We start from the raw sequence: 23,248 nt of genomic DNA on the forward strand, positions 1-23,248 counted from the left end.
CACCTGTAGCTTCTCTAAAGTGCCTTTTCTCAATCTGCTCATTTTCCCTTGTCAGACAATTTCTCCTTGCTGCTTTTTCTAGTTTGGTTGCATCCCTGGAGTAGGAGGCAGGCAGTGACCTGGCGCAATGACTAGATCGGACCTATGGAGTCAAAAAAGTAGGGAGGGGCCTTTCCACAAAACTTACGTTTATAGCATAGTATATCTAATGCGCATCAGAGAAATAGAGAGAAAGAGAGACAGACAGAAACAGAGAAATAGAGACACAGAGACACATACACAGAGACAGAAACAGAGATAGACAGTGATACAGAGAGACACATATACAGAGGAAGCCATATACACAGAAAGAGACAGAATATAAATAAATATTGTAGAGCTCTCTATTACTTTCCAAGGATTATAACTAAATCCTAAGTACCTCTGAAAAGCCAAGTTGTCTTTTGTCAGTCCCATATTACTGGGTAAAGGGGAAAGAAAGAGGGCTTCTGCCAAGCCAAAGACTGGGTCTTGTCGCCATGTGCACTGAAAGCACTGAAGTGCTGGACCCTTAGAAAACCATCAGTTTTGAACTTTCCTTTTCCCAAAGGCCCATGCTATAGAACCTTCCCACCAACTTCAACCGAGAATTCTTTATCTTGGGTAACCTAAATTGATACTGTCAATATCCCAGGTTATCATGTCTGAATTTTATTTGTATCAGAAAATCTTAAACCAGAGACTTAGACATCAGGACAATCCTTCACACTCCTGTCAGCAATGTCCAAACTGTCCAGAAAGCCCTTGGTATCAAGCAGATGGGAAAGCTAAGAAACATATGTTGGGCATACACGTGCTTACCTATGCACTGAGGGTGGAACAGGAATCTGGTGTATATCCAGGCGTGCTTAGAGATCAACACATCGCAAACCACGTAGGCTACACACTTCCTTTTGCCGTGCCCTGCTTTCCAGAGATGACTCCAGACCCACTGCAAAAAGGATGAGAATTCCTAAATTATTAATTTGGAATTTTAAGTGCCAGAATCTTCCATGGAATTAGTACTTTTTGCCAATCCTCCCCCATACACACACACACACACTCACACACACACACACACACACACACACACACACACTTAGCTTACTCCTCAATCCACAGCACCTGTGTCTGGTATTCTGGTGACCTGCAGACTTTCATTTGGCAGTTGCTGCAATTCCGTAGGTGTGTGCCCTAGAATTGCACACACCTACAGACCTACACACCTAGGGGGCCATCCTCAGGCTCTCCAGTAAAGGAACAAAGAGGATCAGCGTGTTCCTTTGTCTTCCCTGAGCCGAATGCCTGCCCACATCCTTTCTCTCAGTCTCTATGAGGGAGCCACAGTTGGCTGCCCTATATCATCCAAGTAGAACTCTAAATAAGGATCATCAGATCTATATACTAGATTAGCAACCACTTGGCACTTAAGAAATGTCGTCAGTCTAATCATTGCCCCACATTTTGCTCATGTTGGAACATCTCTTTTGGGAGCCCATTCCTTCTTTTCGACTTGGAATATTTTGGCCCAGTTGTATCTGCTAACAGAGGTTTCCATAAAACAGGGAGCTTTCTGCTTATCTTACTCAATTTGAGTGTCTCTGTTGTCATTTTGATGCTTCACGCACATGAAGACAAGGAAGCAGAGGTAGGGCTATGAGAAATCTGGGAAGAGGGAAGTTTCAATCTGCAGTCGTCACCCAGACACAGAGGAAGCCAGACACAGAGCAAACAAGATGTGACTGCCTCGCCGAAAAAGGTACCAAGCCACATGGTTAACACAGACAAGAATTATGCGCTAATATAAGTTATAAGAGTTAATAAGAAGCCTGAGATATTAGGTCAATCAGTTTATAATTAATGTAGACATCTGTGTATTTCTTTGGGACCGAACAGCTGCAGGACTGGGTGGAATAGATATAAACAGTGAACAAATATGGCCTTTGAATACACCAATAATCTGTGTTGCTCAACACACTCCTTTATTCCAATTTTAAAGAGCATTTAGTCCTGCTTTTTAATTTCCCTGAAACTGGACATTTTCTTGATATCAAAAAAGAAGCTACTGACAAAGTTCTGGAAACGACAATACAGTTGTCATTACCTCTGTGAGCAACAACAACAACACACACAGATCCATATAATTACATTGTATAAAAATTTCTCTGTTTTCATCAGAGAATAATGAAAGCAACATATTTCCAATATGTTTATCAACGGCTAGAAAGACACACGACTACAACATGCTCTTTAAAAATACTGTTATTATTGATGCTCTTTTGTGTGTGTGTGTGCGTGTGTGTGTGTGTGAAGCCACACATCTTAATAGCTGAGTGAAAATAAAAGTGTTTTAAAGAAATAGCCATGGCATACAAAGCTTCAACCAATTTACTCTACTTGTATTTTACATTTTTATACGTGCTTGGTACTAAAATTTTGTCTAAGCAAGTCTACAAGTATTTTTTTCAGTAAGTATAAAGAATTCCATAACACGGCACTGTGCCATATTTTAACTAGTTAGTTGCTTGGCAACCGACTGACTATATCTTAGATTTGAAAGTATACAATAAATTAACTGAAGGCTAAGACACACACTCTGTGTGCTCCCAAATTTCCCTGAATGAAAGAACAGCGTTAGCTGTTTCATTGTTGTCTGGGGATTAGGCTGTTGCTCAGGAAGATGGGAGCAGAATCTGGGACTTCTTCATAAACACCAATCACAACTGAAAAACCAACGTAATTCGCAGAGACACCAGCTCTCACGTCACCACTTACATCCCTTTAACTCAGGTTACAGAGAGGATTGTCATCCATATTAAACCCTCATTTATCTGTTTCCACACTTTCTGAAATTAAATTTATCTTATTACATAAAGCTAGTATTAATGATACAAAATTCCCTTTATTAAGGGCCTGTGTATGAACACAGAATCTGGCTCATTCCTTACGAAACGGTTGGCAAGTTTCTTTTTTAAAAATGATTTTGGTGAACATTGTGATGCCATTTCTTCTAGCTCACAAAACTTCCTCAGATCAAAGTTGTACAGCTTTGGTGAGTCTAGAAACGTATAAAGAAACATGACAAACTTCACCCTCCCTTTCTCCACCCAAAACAGAAAGAAGCATAGATTGTAAACAGTGTGTGGTCCCATGAATGCCGACAGCTTGGAGACTCCCATGTGTGTGTCTTGCTAACAGTTCCAATTCTATAGGCCCAACCAACTAAATTCATCTCCCTTCCAGCTTGCCTCATTATTCTTACACATCAGGACGTTCACCAAGACAGTCACCTTGGCAACCAACAGCTACGGGAGGGATGCTCGTTTTTCTTACTCATCTCTTCACTTACTCAACAGATACTTAGCATCTACTGTGTGCACGGCCCCTGCCTTCTTCAAGGTTACAATGCAAAGGCTAAGCATTTACACATAAACACGTAAGCTTGCAGATTTACAGAGTTGGGTTAGTGCGGTAAAGAAAGAGACCAGGTGGGTTGGGGAAATAACCATTACAGAGTGTTCTAGATCAGGGGGTCTTTGTGGTGGAGTGACAACCCAGAAGGCCAAGAAAGTAAAGGCTCTAAGGCCGTGGACTTGGGTTGGTTAAGTACAGGTATGGAGGGGACTGGGCCGTAAGGCTTGGCCCACCTTTAATTGGCCTCCTAATTTCTGATAAGAATTTGGAATTTACTCCTTGTACACTATTTTATTCTACCCATTCATTTTCAGAGTGCGTTATACACCATTGCACACTCAATACATATTTTGGTCTTTTGTTTACTTTTACTGTTTAACTTTCAAACACACAAGGTCCAAAGATTATGAAAAAAATTCCACCTGGCCTCTGAGCAAGTTTCCCTCTTCGTGCCCACAAGCGAATCTGTCAATAGTCCACACAGCATTGTAAGTAAGTAGGGAAGTGAGGTTCACTTTGAAGATTGTTGGCTCAGCGTGGTTCCTACCTGGTTCACCATTCCAAGGGGCATAGCGCCTTGCTCAAACATGGTTTACCCTTTCAACCTCCTCCTCCCGGGCTCAGGGATCAGAAAGTATACCTTGGCCCTACTCTCACGACGGTTCCCACGTTGTGCTCCGAGGCACGACCGCGCCCTCCAGCTGGCCTCTGCGGCCGCCGCCTGCGCTCCGGCACTGGCACTCTGGTACCCGCCTCCAGCACCAGGCTCAGGTGTGCAAATCCTCTAGGCAAAGAGTGCACTTGGTGTAGGCGGGGACTGGTACTCGGGGACTCCTCACCACAAGATTCCCGGGCGTACAGGGGCGGGGCCAGGAGGGGGCTGGCCCTAGCGTGGGGGCGGAGCTAGCGCCGCGGGCCTTTGCTGCGCTGCGCGGAGTTGTTAGCCGGGAGCTTTGGTGCGGACCCAGGCCACCCACGGGGCGCGGTGCACTCCTTGATCTGCGCTCTGGACACCCGGAAGGGTGAGCGCGCCGCGGTCCGTGCAGTGGGGGCCCGGTGGACTGGCGCGGAGCGGGCGGTTGGATGGAGGCGCCGGGGAGCGTCCCGAGGCGAGCTGTCGGTGCCAGCTGAACTCTTCCCAAGTGTCCTGCGCGTCGGCTACCCTCTGCGAGTGGGCTCTCTAGGTGCCGACCGGCTTTGGGCGCGGGAAGAACGCAGAAGAGACCGGATTCATCCTATCGGCTGCAGGGCGGATCTCTGCCCCGGGTCGCCAAGCGTGGCGGGAGGCTCTGTGCCCGAGAAAGGGCGGGTAAGTGCGGCGCTGCCGAGTCCCGCGCGACACTCGTGTGACTGCCAAACTGGGAGCCGGCTAGGCTCCCAGACAAGACCAGTTGTCCGGAGGCAAAGTTCCTTCCTCTTAGGCAATCTGAGCAGCTCTCCTTCTCCCGGGGCCGGCCCCAAGGCCCCGCTATGGACAGCGAAAGTGAGGTGGATTTTTCCAGCAACGGCGTCACCCCTTTGTGGCGGAGACGGTCCACCCCTGCTCTCCAGCTGCTCGGCCGGAGCAAGCCGAGGCCACAATCCTACCAGAGCCCCAGCGGGCTGCTGATTACCGACTTCCCGGTGGAAGAACTGACCGCTCTGCCGGCGCCTCAGACTCCCGCCCGCGTGCCCGCCGCCCCGGACGAGAGGACGGTGTCCAGGAGCCCCCAGCTTCTGTGCGCCCACCGGAGGCCGGTGACCAATGGCCGCACGGTGTCCCCGGACTATAGAGCTGCTTCTCCTCGACTTCGACGGCCCAAGTCACCCCTAGTTCTTCACGCGGCGTCGGGAGGCTCCCCGAAGTCCCCTGCTAATGGCACGGTGGCCTCGCCTACGGTGCTGTTGTCCTACGCCTCCCGGACTCCCGACCCTCCTGCCTCCTACGACCCGGAGGAGGACCGCACCGGGATAACTGCCAGTAAGGTACCTTCGCCCATTGCCAATGGCCTTGTCCCGAAAAGCGACTCACCTGGCTCACCTTCTCAAACTGGTCAGAGGGCTAGGGACTTGGAACCGGGCTCCTCGAGACTCTCCCCTGCTCCCCAACACAGGCCTTCTGAACACAAACTGCCGCTCCAAAGGCTGTCCTCCCAAGGGAATGAGCTCCAGAACCCTCCCGTAGTTTTGAGTACCAACAGCCCGGCTGCCCTCAAGATGGGAAAGCAGCAGATTATCCCGAAAAGCCTTGCCTCGGAAATTAAGCTGAGTAAATCCAACAGTCAAAACGTAGAGCCCCACAGGAGACTTCTCAAGGTGCGCAGCATGGTGGAGGGACTGGGAGCGCCCTTGGGCCACGAAGGGGATGAAGGTGAAGTCGACAACGACATGGACAGCCCGGGCTCCCTTCGGCGAGGCTTGCGGTCCACGTCTTACCGGAGGGCAGTGGTCAGCGGGTTTGATTTTGACAGCCCTACCAGCTCAAAGAAGAAGAACAGGATGTCCCAGCCTGTTCTGAAGGCAGTCATGGAAGACAAGGAGAAGTTCTCTAGCCTGGGAAGGATAAAGGTAGGGCTGGGCAGGCTCTCATGCCGTTCATTAAACTCAAAATGAATGTGCTGGGGACAAGGTTTGAATGATCGTGGCACTTGTGATAACGTTCAAGTAAGTTGAGTTTTACCCAGTGTCCCAATCGTGGAACAATGCGCTGACCTCTCTTGTTTGCATTAGTCACCTTGTCCCTTTTTAAATATTTTATTGCCGTTAATCATTGGGTGTATTTGACAAGCTCGTAGCTCAGAACTTGAGTGAGGGTGTGAAGTTATGTACTCTGATACAGGCCTAGCTGCCGTTGCACTTACTGGATATTTTTTTCACCGGGACCTAAAGGAAAAAAAGACAACTAGAGAGGGGGTGTTTTGATGTGCCGCTTTCCTAGAAAAAAGACAGATCGAACCAAGAGGGCCAAGACTGCTTTTGGCGGTCACATTTTTCTCCTGATTCATCAGAGAACTGGAACCAGTCTATATAAATGTCACATATGTAATACACGAACATGCCTGTTTCCTTTTAGACTTATGCTCTTGAAGGAAAGACTTTATATTTTATGTCCAAGCCCCTCCCCCAAGCTGTCAAGGACAGCAAAGTTCAGTTTAACAGCAGCGAGTGGGGACTGCCAGTCAATTTCAGGGTCCTTAGTCTGGCTTAACAGGATGTGGGGGATACTGTACATTTTATTTTACTGTTGCTGTGAATTGGCATGGGATTCTCTGCAGTGTGCTTTTGGAAATCTGAGGGGTATAACAAAAAAAGGGGGGGGCATTTGCTTACAATAGCTGTATTTTCTACTTGGCTCATTCATACATAGTTTGCTTCTCTCTCTCTCTCTCTCTCTCTCTCTCTCTCTCTCTCTCTCTCTCTCTCTCTCCTCCTCTGTTTTTGTTGTCTCTTAGAAAAAAATGCTGAAAGGACAAGGAACATTTGATGGGGAAGGTAAGCATTTAATTTTCCAGACTTTCATTGCGGCTACAATATGGTGCATCAATTATAAGTTGAAACCTAACTTCAGTAACAAAGACTGCTTGTAATGAAAACACAAAATTGCCCAACTTTGTCTTGGACTATACAGTACAAAGCTAAGGTTTTTACCTAGAGGGGGCATTTTTATAAGCTGGTAACCTTTTTGGGTCACATCTTGGGAACTTTCATTCTTCTTTGCCCTGGCTCCATCCCACCTGCCTCAAAACAGAGCAAGCTCTTTAGTCAAGCACCCTGAAATTGATGCTTGGATCCTACGTGATATTTCCTTAGGCCTCATTTTTTTTCTTCCTTAATATTATTTTCACCTTCGTTTTTTTCTTCTGACTTCCTGTTTTCCTACCAAGTTTCATATTTGGGGCAATGCAGCTTTTCTGGTGGGAAAAAAAATAAAACATAACCTTAAGAATTTGTGGCCTGTATATTATTGGTTGTTAAGGACTTCAGAAACAATAGCGGCTTCAGCCAGGTGTCCACATGCTAATCAGATTAGTGGGCTCTGTAAATAGATGGGTCAAGTGTCAGCCAACTGGAGGAGCATGAAGGGAGCAGTCTCAGCCTCAGCCCGGAGGCTCCTGGGGACAGTGAGTGGACTTAGTTTCTGTCAGGCTTCGAAATGCTGAGAGTTTCCACCCTTAAATGGATGAAGAAGTAAAGCCTGCCCTTCCATAAGAAAAGCTAATGCAAAGCCACGTAGGTTGAAAATATGTAATTTGGGTGATTGTAAAATAGTTCCTGCATGGCTACAAATATGTAATTAATGAAGTCATTGTGCTAACTGTAGAAAGTAATTGCAATTTGGAGAAGAAACCCAGATACGGTATTTGGACTAGCTGAGGGAAATTCATCTCCTTGATTTTATAATTGGGAAAATTCAGAAGCCCGGAGAATTTTAGTAACTCGTCGCCACGGACACCCCGGTGACACCTCTGGAACTTAGGGCTGACTGATGATTTAATGCATGTTGCTGTTTCCTGGACTATTGTACCTATGTGAAGTCAGCAACCCTCCACTTTGCATTTCCTTCAGAGGATAATTTTTGCTTCTGGGAAGTTGAGCTCGATTCTGTGAAGGCCTTAAAGGGTTGAAAAGTTTGAGTGTTTTAAAGTCAGAATAGGCAGCTGCATATCATCTTTTGTATCAGCTTTGTCTGAGTATTTTATTGATTCTTATAACACGATGGTGTAGAGATTTTTTTTTTTTTATGGTTTGACACGTGTAAAGGGAAGAGTGCAAGGTGGCCTGGAGGAATGCACCTATGAGGCAGTGTTGTCCGGTGGTGAGGACTTGTGGTGCCAGGTTCTCGATGTTTCTAGTCATTGACTGAGTGGCAGGGATGCAAGAACTGTGCGTCATCGAGCCCTGTCTCTTGTGAGATGAGGGTGATACTACTGCAGACAATGAGTGAGAAATCACCTCGATGTTGTTCATATACATGCTTTGTCCCTCCCCCCGGAACTACTTCAGAACTGCAGAAACTGAGTTTGACTCACTTATTTTCACGTGCAGAGCAATCCCAGAATAGTCAAGTCTTGCATCGACTCCTGTGCTACTGTGGACACAGTGCACGCAGAGCTATCTGTGGTTGCCAAGAGAAAAAGCAGATATGGAAAGCATTCCTAACTCCCTAAGCCCTATACCAAACTCAGAATCTTCCCCATCATTCCTGAATCTCCTGTCTTCTGCTTTCTATCTTACAGAATCCCTTGTGTTCAGGATAAAATACAATCATTGCAGTGTGAAAGAAACGGAATCCTTTTGCACTCAGGATAAAATCTAATTCTTTTATTTAGATTTAGATTTGGACTGTGTGGCTCATCTCTGTAAACACGTCTTGCATTGTCTGACCACTGTCCATAGGCATCATACAACTGCCTCGACCTTCATCGGACCTCCTAAGGTTGCTATTCTTGCTTCAGAGAGTGACCATCTGCTTTTTCCTTGAGCTCTGTTGCTTTTCTACTTTCAGAGTTTAGCCCGTCCTCACTGATGCCTCTCCATCACCCAGGCTGGATCAGTCTCTGTCAGAACGACTCTGCACACATATGTTCCCTTCTGTCACTATGTGTTTATGTGAGATCATGAACCCTTCAATAACTTGTGATCCCACTTGGGGTAAAAACCAGGTCCCTTTAGTGGCCCCATATGACCTGCCCTGTACTCACCTCTCATCTTCTATGATTTCAGCCCTCTGCTGGTATTCCTACCACACTGGCCTTGCTGCTGCTTGCCCATACAGACACAGGAGGCAGACTCCTGCCCCTGGGCATTGTAACTTGGGGTTCACTCACGTGAAATATTCTTTCCTGGGCTCAACAGATAATGTGCTTTACAGCACAAATGTAAGGAATTGAGCTCATGTTACCCAAACCCACATGAAGCTGGGTGTAGCGAACACATCTGCAATCCAAGTCTTCCTCTGGTGAGCTGGTATAGTGACAGAGAAAGTGGACAGCATAGACGGGCACGAGAAGCTGTCTTCTGATTGCTCAGGTGTGTTGTTGTATGTAACACCTCTCCTCCAACACACGCACACACACACCTATTTGTTTAGCTGTACAAATGATTTCCTTCATTCCTCTTACGTCTTGCCTTAATTATGTCCTGTGAGGCCTTCCTAAACCACCCTTTCTTCCCAGAATTCCTAACCCTTCCATCATTTGTTTTTTCTCCATGACAACATAGTCATATTTGAAATACTATGAAAGTTAATTGTTTACTTCAATCTCTTTCGTTTTATGTCAGCTTCACAAGCATGGAGATTTCTTATCTTTTTTTTTTTTTTTGTCCATTGTATTCCTAGTTGCTTAGCAGTTGCTGGCATCTAGTAGACATTTCCTAAATGTCAGGAGGATGAATAAATGTGTGACTATCAGGCTCATTCTTTTTGCTAACTTAACTTTGGTTCATGGAGGGATGACAAGTATCTCTCCCCTTATTTTCAGAAAGGAAAACATTGCAGATGTACAGTAAGTGCCAGCTAACTAGATAAGTGGAAGGACCAGCGATGGCATTGGGAAAGCATTAAAATGGATTTAGTTTAACATCAGTTACAGTGGGTTAAGGCTAACCATGCTTTATGAACAGTGGACAGAGATATCGAAACGTGGCTTAACTTGGAATGCCATATATTCTTTTGTGACAAAACATATTTGCTTCCCCCCCCCAACTAATAATTAAGCCAGCACTAACCATTGTCTAAATACAGCCCTTTGTTGAGAGCAAGTGACGGAGCTACTTGGGGGCAACTAGTGACTTAACTGACTTGTTTTCTTGAAGAAAATGCAGTCCTGTATCAAAACTACAAAGAAAAGGCCCTTGACATCGACTCTGATGAAGAGTCAGAGCCCAAAGAACAGAAGCCAGAGGAGAAAATCGTGATTCACCATAAGCCACTGAGGTCCACGTGGAGCCAGCTCTCTGCGGTGAGTGTTTGCATTCTCCTTTTCTATCTGCGGGAGGAAAAGGCCAATTTGTGGAAGTCGTGCATGAATGCGGCTTTTTTTTTTTCTACCAATGATCCTGTAATTTTAAGAAAAAAAGACTCTTCCCATTGCAAAATGTTTCTGGAAACTGCCAACCAGTAAGAGCGTGGAGTTTGACACTTCTGGTCAGGAAAAGCAGGTTTGATAAAATGACAGAACATGCCTTGAGACTGATGTTGTGTGGACTCAGTGAATTCTCATTCAGTGTGCATGTAATGATAATATAGCCCGGATGTTTTCATAGTTGCCCATATATATGCATATAAATGTGCTGTATGGATATATTTATGTTTATTTGCGTGTATGTACAATGGAGAATCAATTACAGTTGTTCTTGGGCATTTTATTTTATATAACCATATGGATATTTTCTTGAAATTAGTTAGTGAGGCTCTCTTCTCTGTACATCTTCTGTATATGTGGTTCTAATGTTTTTGTAATAATCTATAATTTCTTCTTTCTGGATCAAACATATTTTGTTTTTAGCCATAGTCAGTTTTCCCCTGGCTTATAAAATGCCATGTATCACTCTGTTTTCCTGATCGAGTTTGGGCATACCTTGTCTGACTACCTGATGCACTAGCAAGTTGGAAGGAGCTCCCATGGCTAGGCAAGAGTGATAAAGACACTGCATCTAAAGCAGGCCAGTGAAGCTCTGAGTGGCGTAGGCACGACCAGAACAGAGGCAGCTCCCTCTTAAGCCGTGCTGAGCGTTGTTCAGTCCTGATCCTTATGGGTTTTGGAAGCCACCAGCCTAGCACACACTTGCACATGTTGGTGCTGTGCAGCCAGGATCATGGAAATGCTGTGTTAAAGGCGGGGGGTGGGGGTGGGGGGAGCGCGGGGACACAGCTTCTGCTCCGTCTCTCCTTGTCTATCCTGTATGCAATTTCAAAGTCTAGAATCACATCCATCCCCCTTCATCTCCTTGTTTCAGAGATAGTCTCACTATGTAACTCTGGCTGGCCTGGAATTCTCTATGTAGACCAGGTTATCCACCTGCCTCTGCCGCTTCAGTGTTAGGATGAAAGATGTGGGCCATCACACCTGGCCATCTTCTCCTTCTAATCTTGTTCTATGACAAATCTGTTCCTCTGTGGTACATCCAAGCTGCGGTACCTATGAAATTATGCCCGGAATTAGAATGCGATAGCAACAGGGTAGTCAATGGGAACCAGTGATTCTTTTGAGTGTGGGTGATACGGAATAGTGAGGACTGTGATGGGCAGGCCTTTGTAAATTGAACTTCTTAGCTCAAGTCAGGTAATTGCAAAGCTTCATTATAATATGCCAGGTTTTCTGATACAAAAATCTAGACTTTGATGCGTATGATCTGAATTTAAGTTTTAGGGAGATGTTATGTGGATCCAGCAAAACATCTGTATTTTCTCCACTAATTGTGTGCCTCTTCCATGACATTCTTAGGATTTTTTTCTATGGGGCTCAGTGGTAAAATGTCTCCAGAAAGTTGGTGTATTAGTTATGTTATATCCTAATAAAATGATCTGATGATATGCGTGTATCAGAACAGATACCTGGAAAATGGAGATATTAACGACTGTCATTGAGTTCTCATTCATTTGTTGATATGGACCCTTTGGTAAAGGATGTGGGAGAATTTTTTTGTTTTATTTTTGCATTTTCACTTGTGACAGCCACTGTACTTGCTGTAAGCCTAAGTCCTGGGGATGGCTTTTGAACTCTCAGCAGAAATGTGACTTCTGTGTCACCATTTGATCCAGCTTAACTTCAACACTAAAACCAAGGCTGCCATGTTCGTGACCTCCTGGCATCTGGCTTTCATTGCAGTGAACAAACACAGACGCAGTTAAGTCAGGCTGGATGTCCTTCAGTACAGCTTTGCCTATGAGCTTGTATTTTCACTTGGCCAGGAGGAAACATGCTGATGTGCCTTTAACTTAGAGTGTGGCGTCTTTGATTTGAGTGTTCCCAGGAAGCTCACGTGTATTTATGGAGTTCTTTGGCTGTTGCATGGTCAGATGTTTGCCACCTCCATAGATGCTTATGTGTGAGTCTGCATGTTCCTTGCAGCTTTTCTATTTCCCTTTCATTAACATTTTACTTTATCATATTATAAAGTGCTGTTGACATACAGAAAAGTTAAAAAAAAACCCAAGCAGACAGTCATAAGGGTAGTAGATCTCCATGTAGTCACCAATTATAAACAATGAATATTAATATTTTAACCCGTATTTCTCAGTCTCTGCTTTTGAGGCAATCCAGTTCAACGCCCCTATCTTCCTGTGTTCTTGTCTTTTCTCCCCAGAGAAATGACTATCCTGAGGGTCTTTGCCTTTTCCATATGGTTTTCCTTTTTCTAAAATACTATTTAAGATCCAGTCTCTGTGTTTAGCCCAGACTGTCCTCAGTTTATCTTGTCATAATCTTCTGAGTGCTGGGATTAGCTGAGGTGGGAAGTCTATCTAGTACAAAGGTGGAACCAGTTCTGGAGCTCGGCAGAGTTGATGCTGTAATCCTACAAGGCAGTTACTAGCACATGTTAATAAATGGACACGTTTTAGTCGGGACCACAAGTAGAGGAGGCTTCGTGAATAAGTAACACTGTCAGGGTAAGTAGTCATGGTCACTCCTTATCTGTCTGCCCTCATGTCCTGATGCTTTCTTAGACAGCATTGAAGGCAGTTCTAAGAAGACTTCTGTTACTGAGACTGGTCTTGGTATCATCCTGCCACGCTTAACTTTTATTGGGTTAGCGGTGTCGCCCCCACGTAAAGTCCTTGCATGTATCACTTTTACCCAAACTCTTCCTTGAGTGTGGCCTTGATCCCTGAAAGAGAACCAGACAAGCAGTTTTCCAGTAGTTGGCACGTCTCAATTTGGCACGCATCTAACTTTTCACTTAAGAGGGCTCTGCGTGGGCGCACATGCGCGCTGGCCACTGTTGAATGTTTAGTTTTGAAAAAGCTCTTATCTGTGTGGCAAACACCTGCCTGCCTCCTAGCGTGATGCAATTTTCTTATCTGTTGACTGTACGGAGCATGCAGTAAGCCAAAGTCTCTTTTGATGTGCAGCAATTTGCAGTAATTTATGAGTTATATAAGCTCTGTAGGCCTTTGTTCTGTAGTGTAATTTATCTGTGTGTTTTTAAGCATATGACTCTTTTGGTTTTATTGGCTACTGCCAGGAAGGGAAGCGCTCAGCTGCACAGGTGCAGGCAGTTTTAACACAGGGACGGGACAGTTTTAACTGAGGTGTTATGAGCATTTAGGGATAAAGGAGAGGCAGACCCGTGTAAGAGAGATTAGTTAACTACTCCCTCGTTGGAATGAGCATTTTGTTTGCACAGACTTCAAGCGAACTGGTGGTTTATGCGTTTATCGATGTTATCTCAGCCCACAGGTTCCCCATGTAGAAGTAGAATTATGTTGTAGACCAGAAAGTGGCCGCATTCATTCATTTCCAAGGGTGGGGCAGGCTCAGAGCTCATACACTTGACTGCCGCTGTCAGTGCCTCCCTTCAAGGTTGTACACACCTCAGTACCCAGGGTTTAGTTGTTTAAATGTGGAAGGTTTTGAGATGGTAAAGTTGCTTGGCCTCAAGAGATCGGTGTCTGGAACTGTGCCCAGAGGCAGGGAACCTGCCTCACACAGGTGAATGGCTCAGTGACTCACCAACATTGAAGGCAGGAACCCGAGCCAGCAGTTCTTGGGTCTCTGGGAAAAGCTGTGGGTTTAAAGGGAAATATTGATTGTGTTAGTCAGGGGTAGGACACTGGGTACTTGTGACGCTGGGAGCCAGGTGTACTGCCAGTTGAGCCCTGGGTGGAAAGCGAGCTCTGGTTTCCTCCAAAGTTTTGTCATTACTAGGCTCTCAGGAGTGTCTCTCTTTTCTGCATGGACTTTTGCTTTTCATCGTTAATTCTCACCCCAGGCGCATGCTGGGCATATTTAGAAAGCGGCCTGTGAAACCCGTGTTTGTTCAGTTACATTCAGTGACAGCACCAGAGCAACCCTTGCCAGCCATGCCCTGACCCCATTGCGATGGGGTGTGTTTGTATAATTTCTCTTACCTTGAAGTGCCAGGTACCTTTGAGCAGGGTGTTCAGGCTCCCAGGGCAGAAGCTGGAACACGCCGGCATTCTTTCCACACCTAATATAGTCATCCACTCGTGGGCTCTGCTGTGTTTGCTGGCATGCGGCTTTATCAGCCATCAGCCATCAGTTCAGATGTTTCTTCCCTGTGCTTAAAGAAGTCAAGCTCTCCAGTCAGGCATTGTTTTTTTACATTTTCATCAGAGTGCTTTGGCTAATGCTATGATGTGGAATCCAGAATTGGGATCTTATACTCTCTGCTTCTGCATGTGGGTAGTAACCTTTGGAAGGCTTTTTGGAACGTGCAGAAATGAGGAAGGGAAACCGGGACATTCACAAGAATAATTTTGTTTAGGCTAAAGATAAAGCGCGTCTTTTGAGTTTTAGCAGTATAATCAAATGGAACTTATTCTTCTAGGATTTAGACTAGATGTATTGCAGAAGATACTGTTTTTGCTTAAAACCAGAGATGAACAAATATAAAAGCCATGAATAGCATCCCCTTTTGGAGAAATACTTAACACATTTAAAAGCCAAAGAAAACGTTCATTCTGGTTTTTAAATTTTAGCACTTGCCCACATTGTTGCTTAAAATAGTAGCTTCTGCAGGCCAATATGTTTTCATTAATAGTTTTGTAAGACAGCAACCTCATAAAGCTTTTTTGTAACCTTTGATAGCAATTGATGTTGTCTACAATATCTTTTGAGCTTAATTTTCTACTAAGCTCATTTATCTAGTGCCCACAATCATGGACCCATGCCTTTGCGTACCTTAGGGCACATGGAGGTCAGAGTACACTTGGGGTTGGTTTTCTCAGGTCCCAGGGTTTGAAGTGAGGTCAGCAAGTCTCTTCTGAGCTCTTGCCTGTCATCTCTGTTTAAAGTATAGACATTAACCATCCTTCATGTTTGACTTTTTTACCCCTTGTCGCTATATGGTCATCTGGAGTACTAGTGCACGTGTCCGGGATGGATAATAGGACTTCTAGGCATGGTCTTAGCATGTCGCTGTCATTATGCTGAAGTGTTCTCTTAGAATTTTTGAAAATTAATTTTAACTTACATAAGCAATATGTAACGTGGTCCCTATGCAGAACATAATCCAAATATTTTTCTAATCCCAGTTTTCTTTCCTTCCCCACAGATAAGTTGTTCTAAGTCTACTAACACTTTCTAAAATCTACATGCATATTTAAGAAAAATAGGTTATATATGCTCACATAAATAATTAGATAGTTTATAAGATAACATTTGCCTTTTCTTTATTTTATTTTTTTATTGAAAAGAAAAAAAATTTCCACCTCCTCCCAGCCTCCCATTTCCCTCCCCCTCCTCCCGCCCCTCTCCCCCTCCCCCCACTTTCCTCCCCCTCCCTCTCCAGTCCAAAGAGCAGTCAGGGTTCCCTGCCCCGTGGAAAATCCAAGGTCCTCCCCCCTCCATCCAGGTCTAGGAAGGTGAACATCCAAACTGGTTAGGCTCCCACAAAGCCAGAACATGAAGTAGGATCAAAACCCCGTGCCATTGTCCTTGGCTTCTCATCAGCCCTCATTGTTCGCCATGTTCAGAGAGTCCAGTTTTAACCCATGCTTTTTCAGTCACAGACCAGCTGGCCTTGGTGAGCTCCCAATAAATCAGCCCCACTGTCACAGTGGGTGGGTGCACCCCTCGTGGTCCTGACTTCTTTGCTCATGTTCTCCCTCCTTCTGCTTCTCATTGGGACCTTGGGAGCTCAGTCTGGTGCTCCAGTGTGGGTCTCTGTCTCTATCTCCATCCATTGCCAGATGAAGGTTCTATGGTGATATGCAAGATATTCATCAATATGGCTATAGGATAGGGTCATTTCAGGTTCCCTATCCTCAGCTGCCCAAGGAACTAACTGGGGACATCACCCGGGGCACATTTGCCTTTTCTTAATCATGAGTCTTACAAACATTTGAGGTCCCTAAGTGAAATGATTGCTATAACTGCTTCACTATTCTGTAGGATTTATGTATAATACTTTACTGGCATGTACTCATCATATGTAAAGCTGGATTTTTATATAGATATTTTCTATGCAGTATATTATTTATTTTGACTTTATTTCCTCCAAACTTCCCTTTTATCTCACTTGTGTTAGTCTTCTTTCTTCTCCCAGCCTTCCTTCTGTTATATCATATATGTATATATTGTGTTTATATGTAATCGTTTTACATGTCTCTATATAAAATCTAGGATTCAGTAATGAATAAACATGATTTTTGTCTTTCTGAGTCTAACTTACTTTGCTTGATATAATGACTTCAAGTTGCATGTTTAGTAAGTTATGTAATTTCCTTATTCTTTATGACTGAATAAAACATTGTGTCCATACAACCTTTTACATTTGCTTGTATATGCATTCTCTTTATCTAGTCATCTGTTGATGAACACATAGGCTGACCCCGTTACTTATGTATTGGGAACAGAGTCACAATGAACAGAATTGTGACAGTATCTCTCTCATATTGACTTAGAGTTCTTTGGATATATCTGGAATTGATTTAGCTGCGTCATATTTTCAGTTTTTTGTGGGTCCGACATACTGGTTTCCATAGCACCCGTCTAACTTACATTCCTATTGTCTCTGATTCCTTTTCTCCCAACTCTCACAGCGCGTGTTTTCTTGTCATAATTTTAGTTTGCGTTCTTTGGTGGATACAGATGTGGAACGTACTTTAATATGTTTACTGATCTCTTGCTTTGCATCTTGTGAGAACTATCTGTTTGAGAGCTAAATGAGCTAACTGCCTTAGCTCATTTATTGATTGGGTTGTCGGGTTTTAGTTTGATAATTAGATTGTGTGTGTGTGTGTGTTCCTTTATATACTTTAGATAGTAGTCTATCCGATGTACTGTGTGTATGTGTGCTAGATAGTAGTCTATCCAATGTACTGTGTGTGTGTGTTAGATAATAGTCTATCCGATGTACTGTGTATGTGTTAGATAGTAGCCTATCCGATGTACTGTGTGTATCTGTGTGTGTTAGACAATATTCTATTCAATGTACTGTGTGTGTGTGTTAGATACTAGTCTCTCCGATGTACTATGTATATTGTGTGCGTGTGTGTGTGTGTGTGTGTGTGTGTGTGTGAGAGAGAGAGAGAGAGAGAGAGAGAGAGAGAGAGAGAGAGAGACAGTAGTCTATCCGATGTACTGTGTGTATCTCTGTGTGTATCTCTGTGTGTGTTAGACAGAAGTCTATCCAATGTACTGTATGTGTGTGTGTTAGATAGTAGTCTATCCAATGTACTGTGTGTGTGTGTTAGAAGTCTATCCGATGTACTGTGTGTGTTAGATAGTAGTCTATCAAATGTACTCTGTGTGTGTGTTAGACAGTAGTCTATCCGATGTACTGTATGTGTGTGTCAGACAGTCTAGCCGATGTACTATGTGTGTGTGTTAGTCAGTAGTCCATCCGATGTACTGTGTGTGTGTTAGACAGAAGTCTATCTGATGTACTGTGTGTGTGTGTTAGATAATAATCTATCCGATGTACTGTGTGTGTGTGTTAGATAATAATCTATCCGATGTACTGTGTGTGTGTTAGACAGTAGTCTATCCGATGTACTGTGTGTGTGTGTTAGACAGTAGTCTATATCTGATGTACTGTGTGTGTGTGTTAGGCAGTAGTCTATTGATGTACTGTGTGTGTGTGTTAGACAGTAGTCTATCGATGTACTGTGTGTGTGTGTTAGACAGTAGTCTATATCTGATGTACTGTGTGTGTGTTAGATAGTAATCTATCCGATGTACTGTGTGTGTGTTAGACAGTAGTCTATCGATGTACTGTGTGTGTGTTAGACAGTAGTCTATCGATGTACTGTGTGTGTGTTAGGCAGTAGTCTATATCTGATGTACTGTGTGTTATTAGAGTTCTTTCCCGAAAGTCTGTGTCTACACCCTGGATTTTGAAGTGTTTTTCTCGAACAGTTTCAGTTTTAGACTTAGGTCTTAGGTGCATTTTGAACTACTTGAGTTGTTCAGGATGTGAGAATGAGATCTAGTTTTATTCTTCCGCATGTTTCCCCAGCACCATGGACTTCATCAAAAGTCAGGTGTTGTTGTTGCGTGGGTTTATTTCTGGCCCTTTCTATTCTGCTCTGCCCCCTCTTACACTTCACTCCACTTCATTCCGTGTGTGTGTGTGTGTGTGTGTGTGTGTGTGTGTGTGTGTTTATGTTGGTGCCATGCTGTTTTCTTCCTGTGGCTTTGCAGTATAAATTGAAATCAGCTTTTGTGATAATTCCAGCAGTATTATTTTTTGCTCAGGATTGCTTACCTATTGGGATCTTTTGTGCTTTCATGTGCATTTTAGGAAAGATTTTTTTTTCCTTTTTCTATTTCTGTGAAGAATGGCACTGGAATTTTGATGAGAATTACATTGGCTCTGTATATTGCTTTGGGTAGTATAGCCTTTTTCTTTGTATTTATTTGGCTGAGCCAAGAATGTCTTCCATTTTCAGGCAAAGAAAAATTTCAATTTCGTTTTCCTTTGTGTTTAAAATTTTTCATTGGCGTGGTCTTTACCTTTGGGTTGGGTTTATTCATCTGTACTTTTGAAGCTATCATGAAAGGGATTAAGTCCTGATTTATTTCTCAAAATCTTTATTACTAGCTTATAAAAAGTCTCTGATTTTCTATGTTGATGTTGTGTGCTGCTACTTTTAAAAATGGTTTGTCATTTCTCAGGGTTTTCTGATGGAGTCCTTAGGGTCTTTTATGCAAAGGATCGAATTGTCTACAAAGAATAATTTAACTGTTTGCTTTTCTCTTTGTATTCTTTTTATTTCTTGTGATATTGCTTAAGCCTAGACTTAAGAGAGCTATACTGAATACAAATGGAGAGAGTTTGGTGAAAAAAAAAAATGCAGCTCATTCCTGAGTTTAGTGAAAACAAAACATTGTTTTCCCCCATGTCTTACAATGTTGGGTGTAGATCATTGCATAGAGGCTTCATTCTGTTTGTTGGGTTCTTCCTATTGATAGTTTCTTTTGGAATTTGATCATAATGAAATCCTGGACTTTATCAAAGCTCTTTCCTGCATCCATTGAAGTGATGGTTACCCTGGCATTTTTTACTGTAAAATGTAAACTACCTATGTTTGGGCTTCTTCTGCCATATTCAGTAATCTTCCTTTTGGAGGATTGTCTATGCTTTGAGGGGGAAAAAAAGTTGTGGATCATTTTTTTATTTAGAAAAACACACACATATATGTTTAATATTTACTTATGCTTTTTTCAGTTTTGAGTATTTATTTATTTGGTCTCCAAATGCTAGGAGTGTTTTACTGTGCCTCTTTCTATATTGTGAACCATTTGAATGTTGTTTAAAATACCTCCAAAGGGTATCCTTGTGCCAGAGAGATGACTCAGTGGGTAAAGGCCCTCTCTTGGCAACATGAATTTGATCCCTGGAATCTACATGGTGGGAGGAAAGAACTAACCTCCACAGATGCCCTGTGATATAGACATGTATGAGTACATATGCTCTCTCTCTCTCTCTCTCTCTCTCTCTCTCTCTCTCTCTCTCTCTCTCTCTCTCTCTCACACACACACACACACACACACACACACACACACACACACACAATAGAACATTTAGAGTTTTACTCTGGGGCAGGAGATAGAGCTCAGTGGTAGAAATCTTTGCTGAACCTGAATGAGACTCTGTATTCAATATCTGTGACCAAAAACTAACTTGTCATGTTGAAGTTTATGTATCCATCTTGTGAAAATGCAGAGAAGTAGAGGACTAAAATTATTCTGTTCGGAGATGGTTTGTTATGGGCTGAGTGGTAGATATACCAAATAGTCACATTACTGTTTTTTTCTAAGGTAAAACTAGGATGTGGAAAGGCTGTGTGTGTGTCTGTGTGTGAGTGTGAGTGTGTGTGTGTGTGTGTGTGTGTGTGTGTGTGTGTGTGTGTGCGGGCGCGTGCACCTTAGGAAAGTAGAGATTATTGTCCCAAGAAAGTGGGAAGAGATGAGCATAGATTATTTAATTTTGATAGTATAAGCACCTAAAACCAGCTCCTGGGAGTCAGATAAAGAGGATATTATTTCACTGAGTAAAAATCCAGTGAAAGAGACTGTTGGATGACAGCTTCATTTATCAAGTCTTTATCAAGGACCGGCTTTCTGCAAGTCCCTATTCTGAGCAGTGAGCTAGAGCAAGAATCCCTTGCTTTGATGTCTTTGCCAATACCATGAAGCAGACACCAAATGTCAAGCATTCTCATAAATGAATGCAAAATTCCCACTTTGGTCAAGATATGAGGGATGTGTCATCATGCCATGAGATCCCATGTGGAGGAACATCTGTCTGGGGATCCCATGTGGAGGAACATCTGTCTGGGGATCCCATGTGGAGGAACAACTGTCTAGGGATCCCATGTGGAGGAACATCTGTCTAGGGATCCCATGTGGAGGAACATCTGTCTGGGGATCCCCTGTGGATCTTATGTGGAAGAACATCTGTCTGGGGATTCCATGTGGAGGAACATCTGTCTGGGGATCCCCTGTGGATCTTATGTGGAAGAACATCTGTCTGGGGATTCCATGTGGAGGAACATCTTTCTGGCACATCAGTATGGTCAGTAGTTCAACTACACATAAATTAATCATTATGTTGATGATCCATAGAAGGTCCCAAGCTTTCATGCCAGCAATTATAGGACTGCTACTCGTGTGGAGACTCGGATCCATGAGTCCCTGTATCTGTAATCTCACTATTGCCCTATGAGCACGTAACCACACGCCTCTGAACGGCGCTTCCAAATGTATGGTTTCTTGTCATCCAAAGCAGCCACTGCTGTTTTGAAGTCACCTCTCTCCTCTTTCCTTGTCCTGATGTTTTATGTCAACTTGACACCGGCTAGAGTTATCTGATAGGAGGGAACCTCAACTTAAAATGCTTCCATAAGATCTGGTTGTAAGGCATTTTCTTAACTTGATTGGAGATTGTGGATGGTGCCATCCCTGGGCTGGTGGTCCTGAGTTCTATTGAAAGCAAGCTGAGCAACCCACAGAACCCCTCCAAGGCCTCTTCATCAAATCCTGCCCCTAGGTTCCTGCCCTGTTTGAGTTCCTGTCCTGACTTCCTTCAGTGATGGGCTACAATGTGGAAGTGTAAGCCAATAAACCCTTTCTCCCCAAACTTGCTTTTGGTCATGGTGCTTCATCGCAGCAATCGAAATCCTAATGAAGATACTCCTCTTTCTTCTCTCCTCTATTCTTTCCTCTCGCTCTCTCTCATCTATCCTCCCCGCAGTCCAGAAGCTGTGTCTGTAGTCTAGCTTTTCTTATAGGGTCCATAGGAATATTATTGCAACTATGGTCTGTATCAGTGTAGTATAGTGACAAATTGATTGTACTCTGTGTATGTATGTGTGTGAGTATGTGTGCACGCACACACATTTAAGTAATAAAGTTACTATATTCACTACAAGGTTGTAATGTCTGGGGAAAATGCTAGTATCTCATGACGCAGTTTGCTTGTATTCTGTAGCACTGTAATAAATGGTACAGATAGAACAGTCCTGAAAACAGCCTGTACTCTAGGGACTTGGAGTATCGTTTAGAAGATGATCTATGAAAGGCCTAAGTGATGTTTTCAAAACATGTAACAAATGTGGACGTGAGTGACATAGAAAACGTAGAGAATAGGAAAGATTTGGAGAGTTCTGTTCACGGGTTGTCGCAGGTCAAACAGGCCAGAGGAGCAGAAAAGCTAGAATAGAGGTGATACTTGTATAAAGTATGTCATAAAGTTTGGTACATAGGCCAGTGGGAGAAGCGAGTCAGAATTTTGTGTCTCTGCCTCGGGTCTCTGTACGATGAGCTAGCTACTTTTCATCTCGAAAAAAACTATTGTATGTTTTGTACGCCTAATAGAAAGCTTTGAGTTTTATCACCCACTTTTTTCTGAAGTACACTGTGCTCAAGTTAAATTTATTGCAAACCCAGGAAAGTAACCTCAGTGTGAGTGTTGCTTTAAGTAACTCGTTGTTTTGCATTTTGCCATTCCTACCCAACTGCCACTTTACTAAAAAGCCAGAACAATAGCAGCTAAGATGCTGGCACGGCCTGTGCAAGCGGCCGCTCTTTCTTCTGTTGACCCGTCTTCCTCGGTCCCTCCTGACTCAGGCCTTCGCTATGTGTCATGGCCTCCTTCTCAGGTATGCTGACTGCAGCCTGATCCTCCTCCTTATCTCTGCAACTCCCAGCTCTGTCTGTCACCACTCATTTTCAGCACAGCCTCATTAGCCTTGCTTGTTTGGGACCTGATTCAAGTCTGTTGCCTTCCTTTATCGTAGTGTCTTCGTTTCTTCAAGCTGCTGACGGCCATTTCTCCTTTCCCTGGCTTTCCTTTTGCAGGGAAATATGTTACCACTGACATCCTTAAACACTTCTGTTTGCATGCGTTACTTGTTTTATTTCTCTTTCTTTGGATGGAAGATATTAAAACAGATTCTAGTTTTTGTTATTGAAAGTGATCCTTTCATTTCATTGTCAAGACATAGTTATTATAGGAGTCTCAAGAATTACTAGGAGACAAAAGGAAATTGAAATTAATTGATATCTCTCCTTGTCTGATTACTGCTGAAAATTGTTTCATAACTTCGTTGATCTCTAAAAAATGTGTATATACATTTTTATATGTATATACATGTGTATATATAGTTGAAGAGAGGGAGGAGCGATGATATGAACAAAGGGGT

The 23,248-nt window shown here is 43.5% G+C and overlaps 1 protein-coding gene and 1 long non-coding RNA gene across 3 annotated transcripts in view; one reads left to right on the forward strand and one right to left on the reverse strand.

Annotated features, from left to right (window-relative positions):
• Positions 1 to 4,225, reverse strand: part of LOC142836348 (uncharacterized) — a 35,186-nt gene extending 30,961 nt beyond the window's left edge. For both annotated transcript variants that reach the window (XR_012908051.1, XR_012908050.1), the window contains exons 1-2: positions 4,073 to 4,225; positions 841 to 970 (exon numbers count right to left, since the gene is read on the reverse strand). This is a non-coding gene — a long non-coding RNA (uncharacterized LOC142836348). The remainder of the gene's footprint in view (positions 1 to 840; positions 971 to 4,072) is intronic.
• Positions 4,226 to 4,372: 147 nt separating this feature from the next.
• The window catches only part of Arhgef26 (Rho guanine nucleotide exchange factor 26), a 109,531-nt gene continuing 90,655 nt past the window's right edge, over positions 4,373 to 23,248 (forward strand). The window contains exons 1-3 of the mRNA XM_075950584.1: positions 4,373 to 5,979; positions 6,864 to 6,903; positions 10,228 to 10,373. Of these exons, the coding sequence (XP_075806699.1) occupies positions 4,903 to 5,979; positions 6,864 to 6,903; positions 10,228 to 10,373 (1,263 nt within the window). The 5' untranslated portion in view covers positions 4,373 to 4,902. The remainder of the gene's footprint in view (positions 5,980 to 6,863; positions 6,904 to 10,227; positions 10,374 to 23,248) is intronic.

This window comes from Microtus pennsylvanicus, chromosome 16 (genome assembly GCF_037038515.1).
Source record: "Microtus pennsylvanicus isolate mMicPen1 chromosome 16, mMicPen1.hap1, whole genome shotgun sequence".
In the NCBI taxonomy this organism is placed as follows: Eukaryota; Metazoa; Chordata; class Mammalia; order Rodentia; family Cricetidae; genus Microtus; species Microtus pennsylvanicus.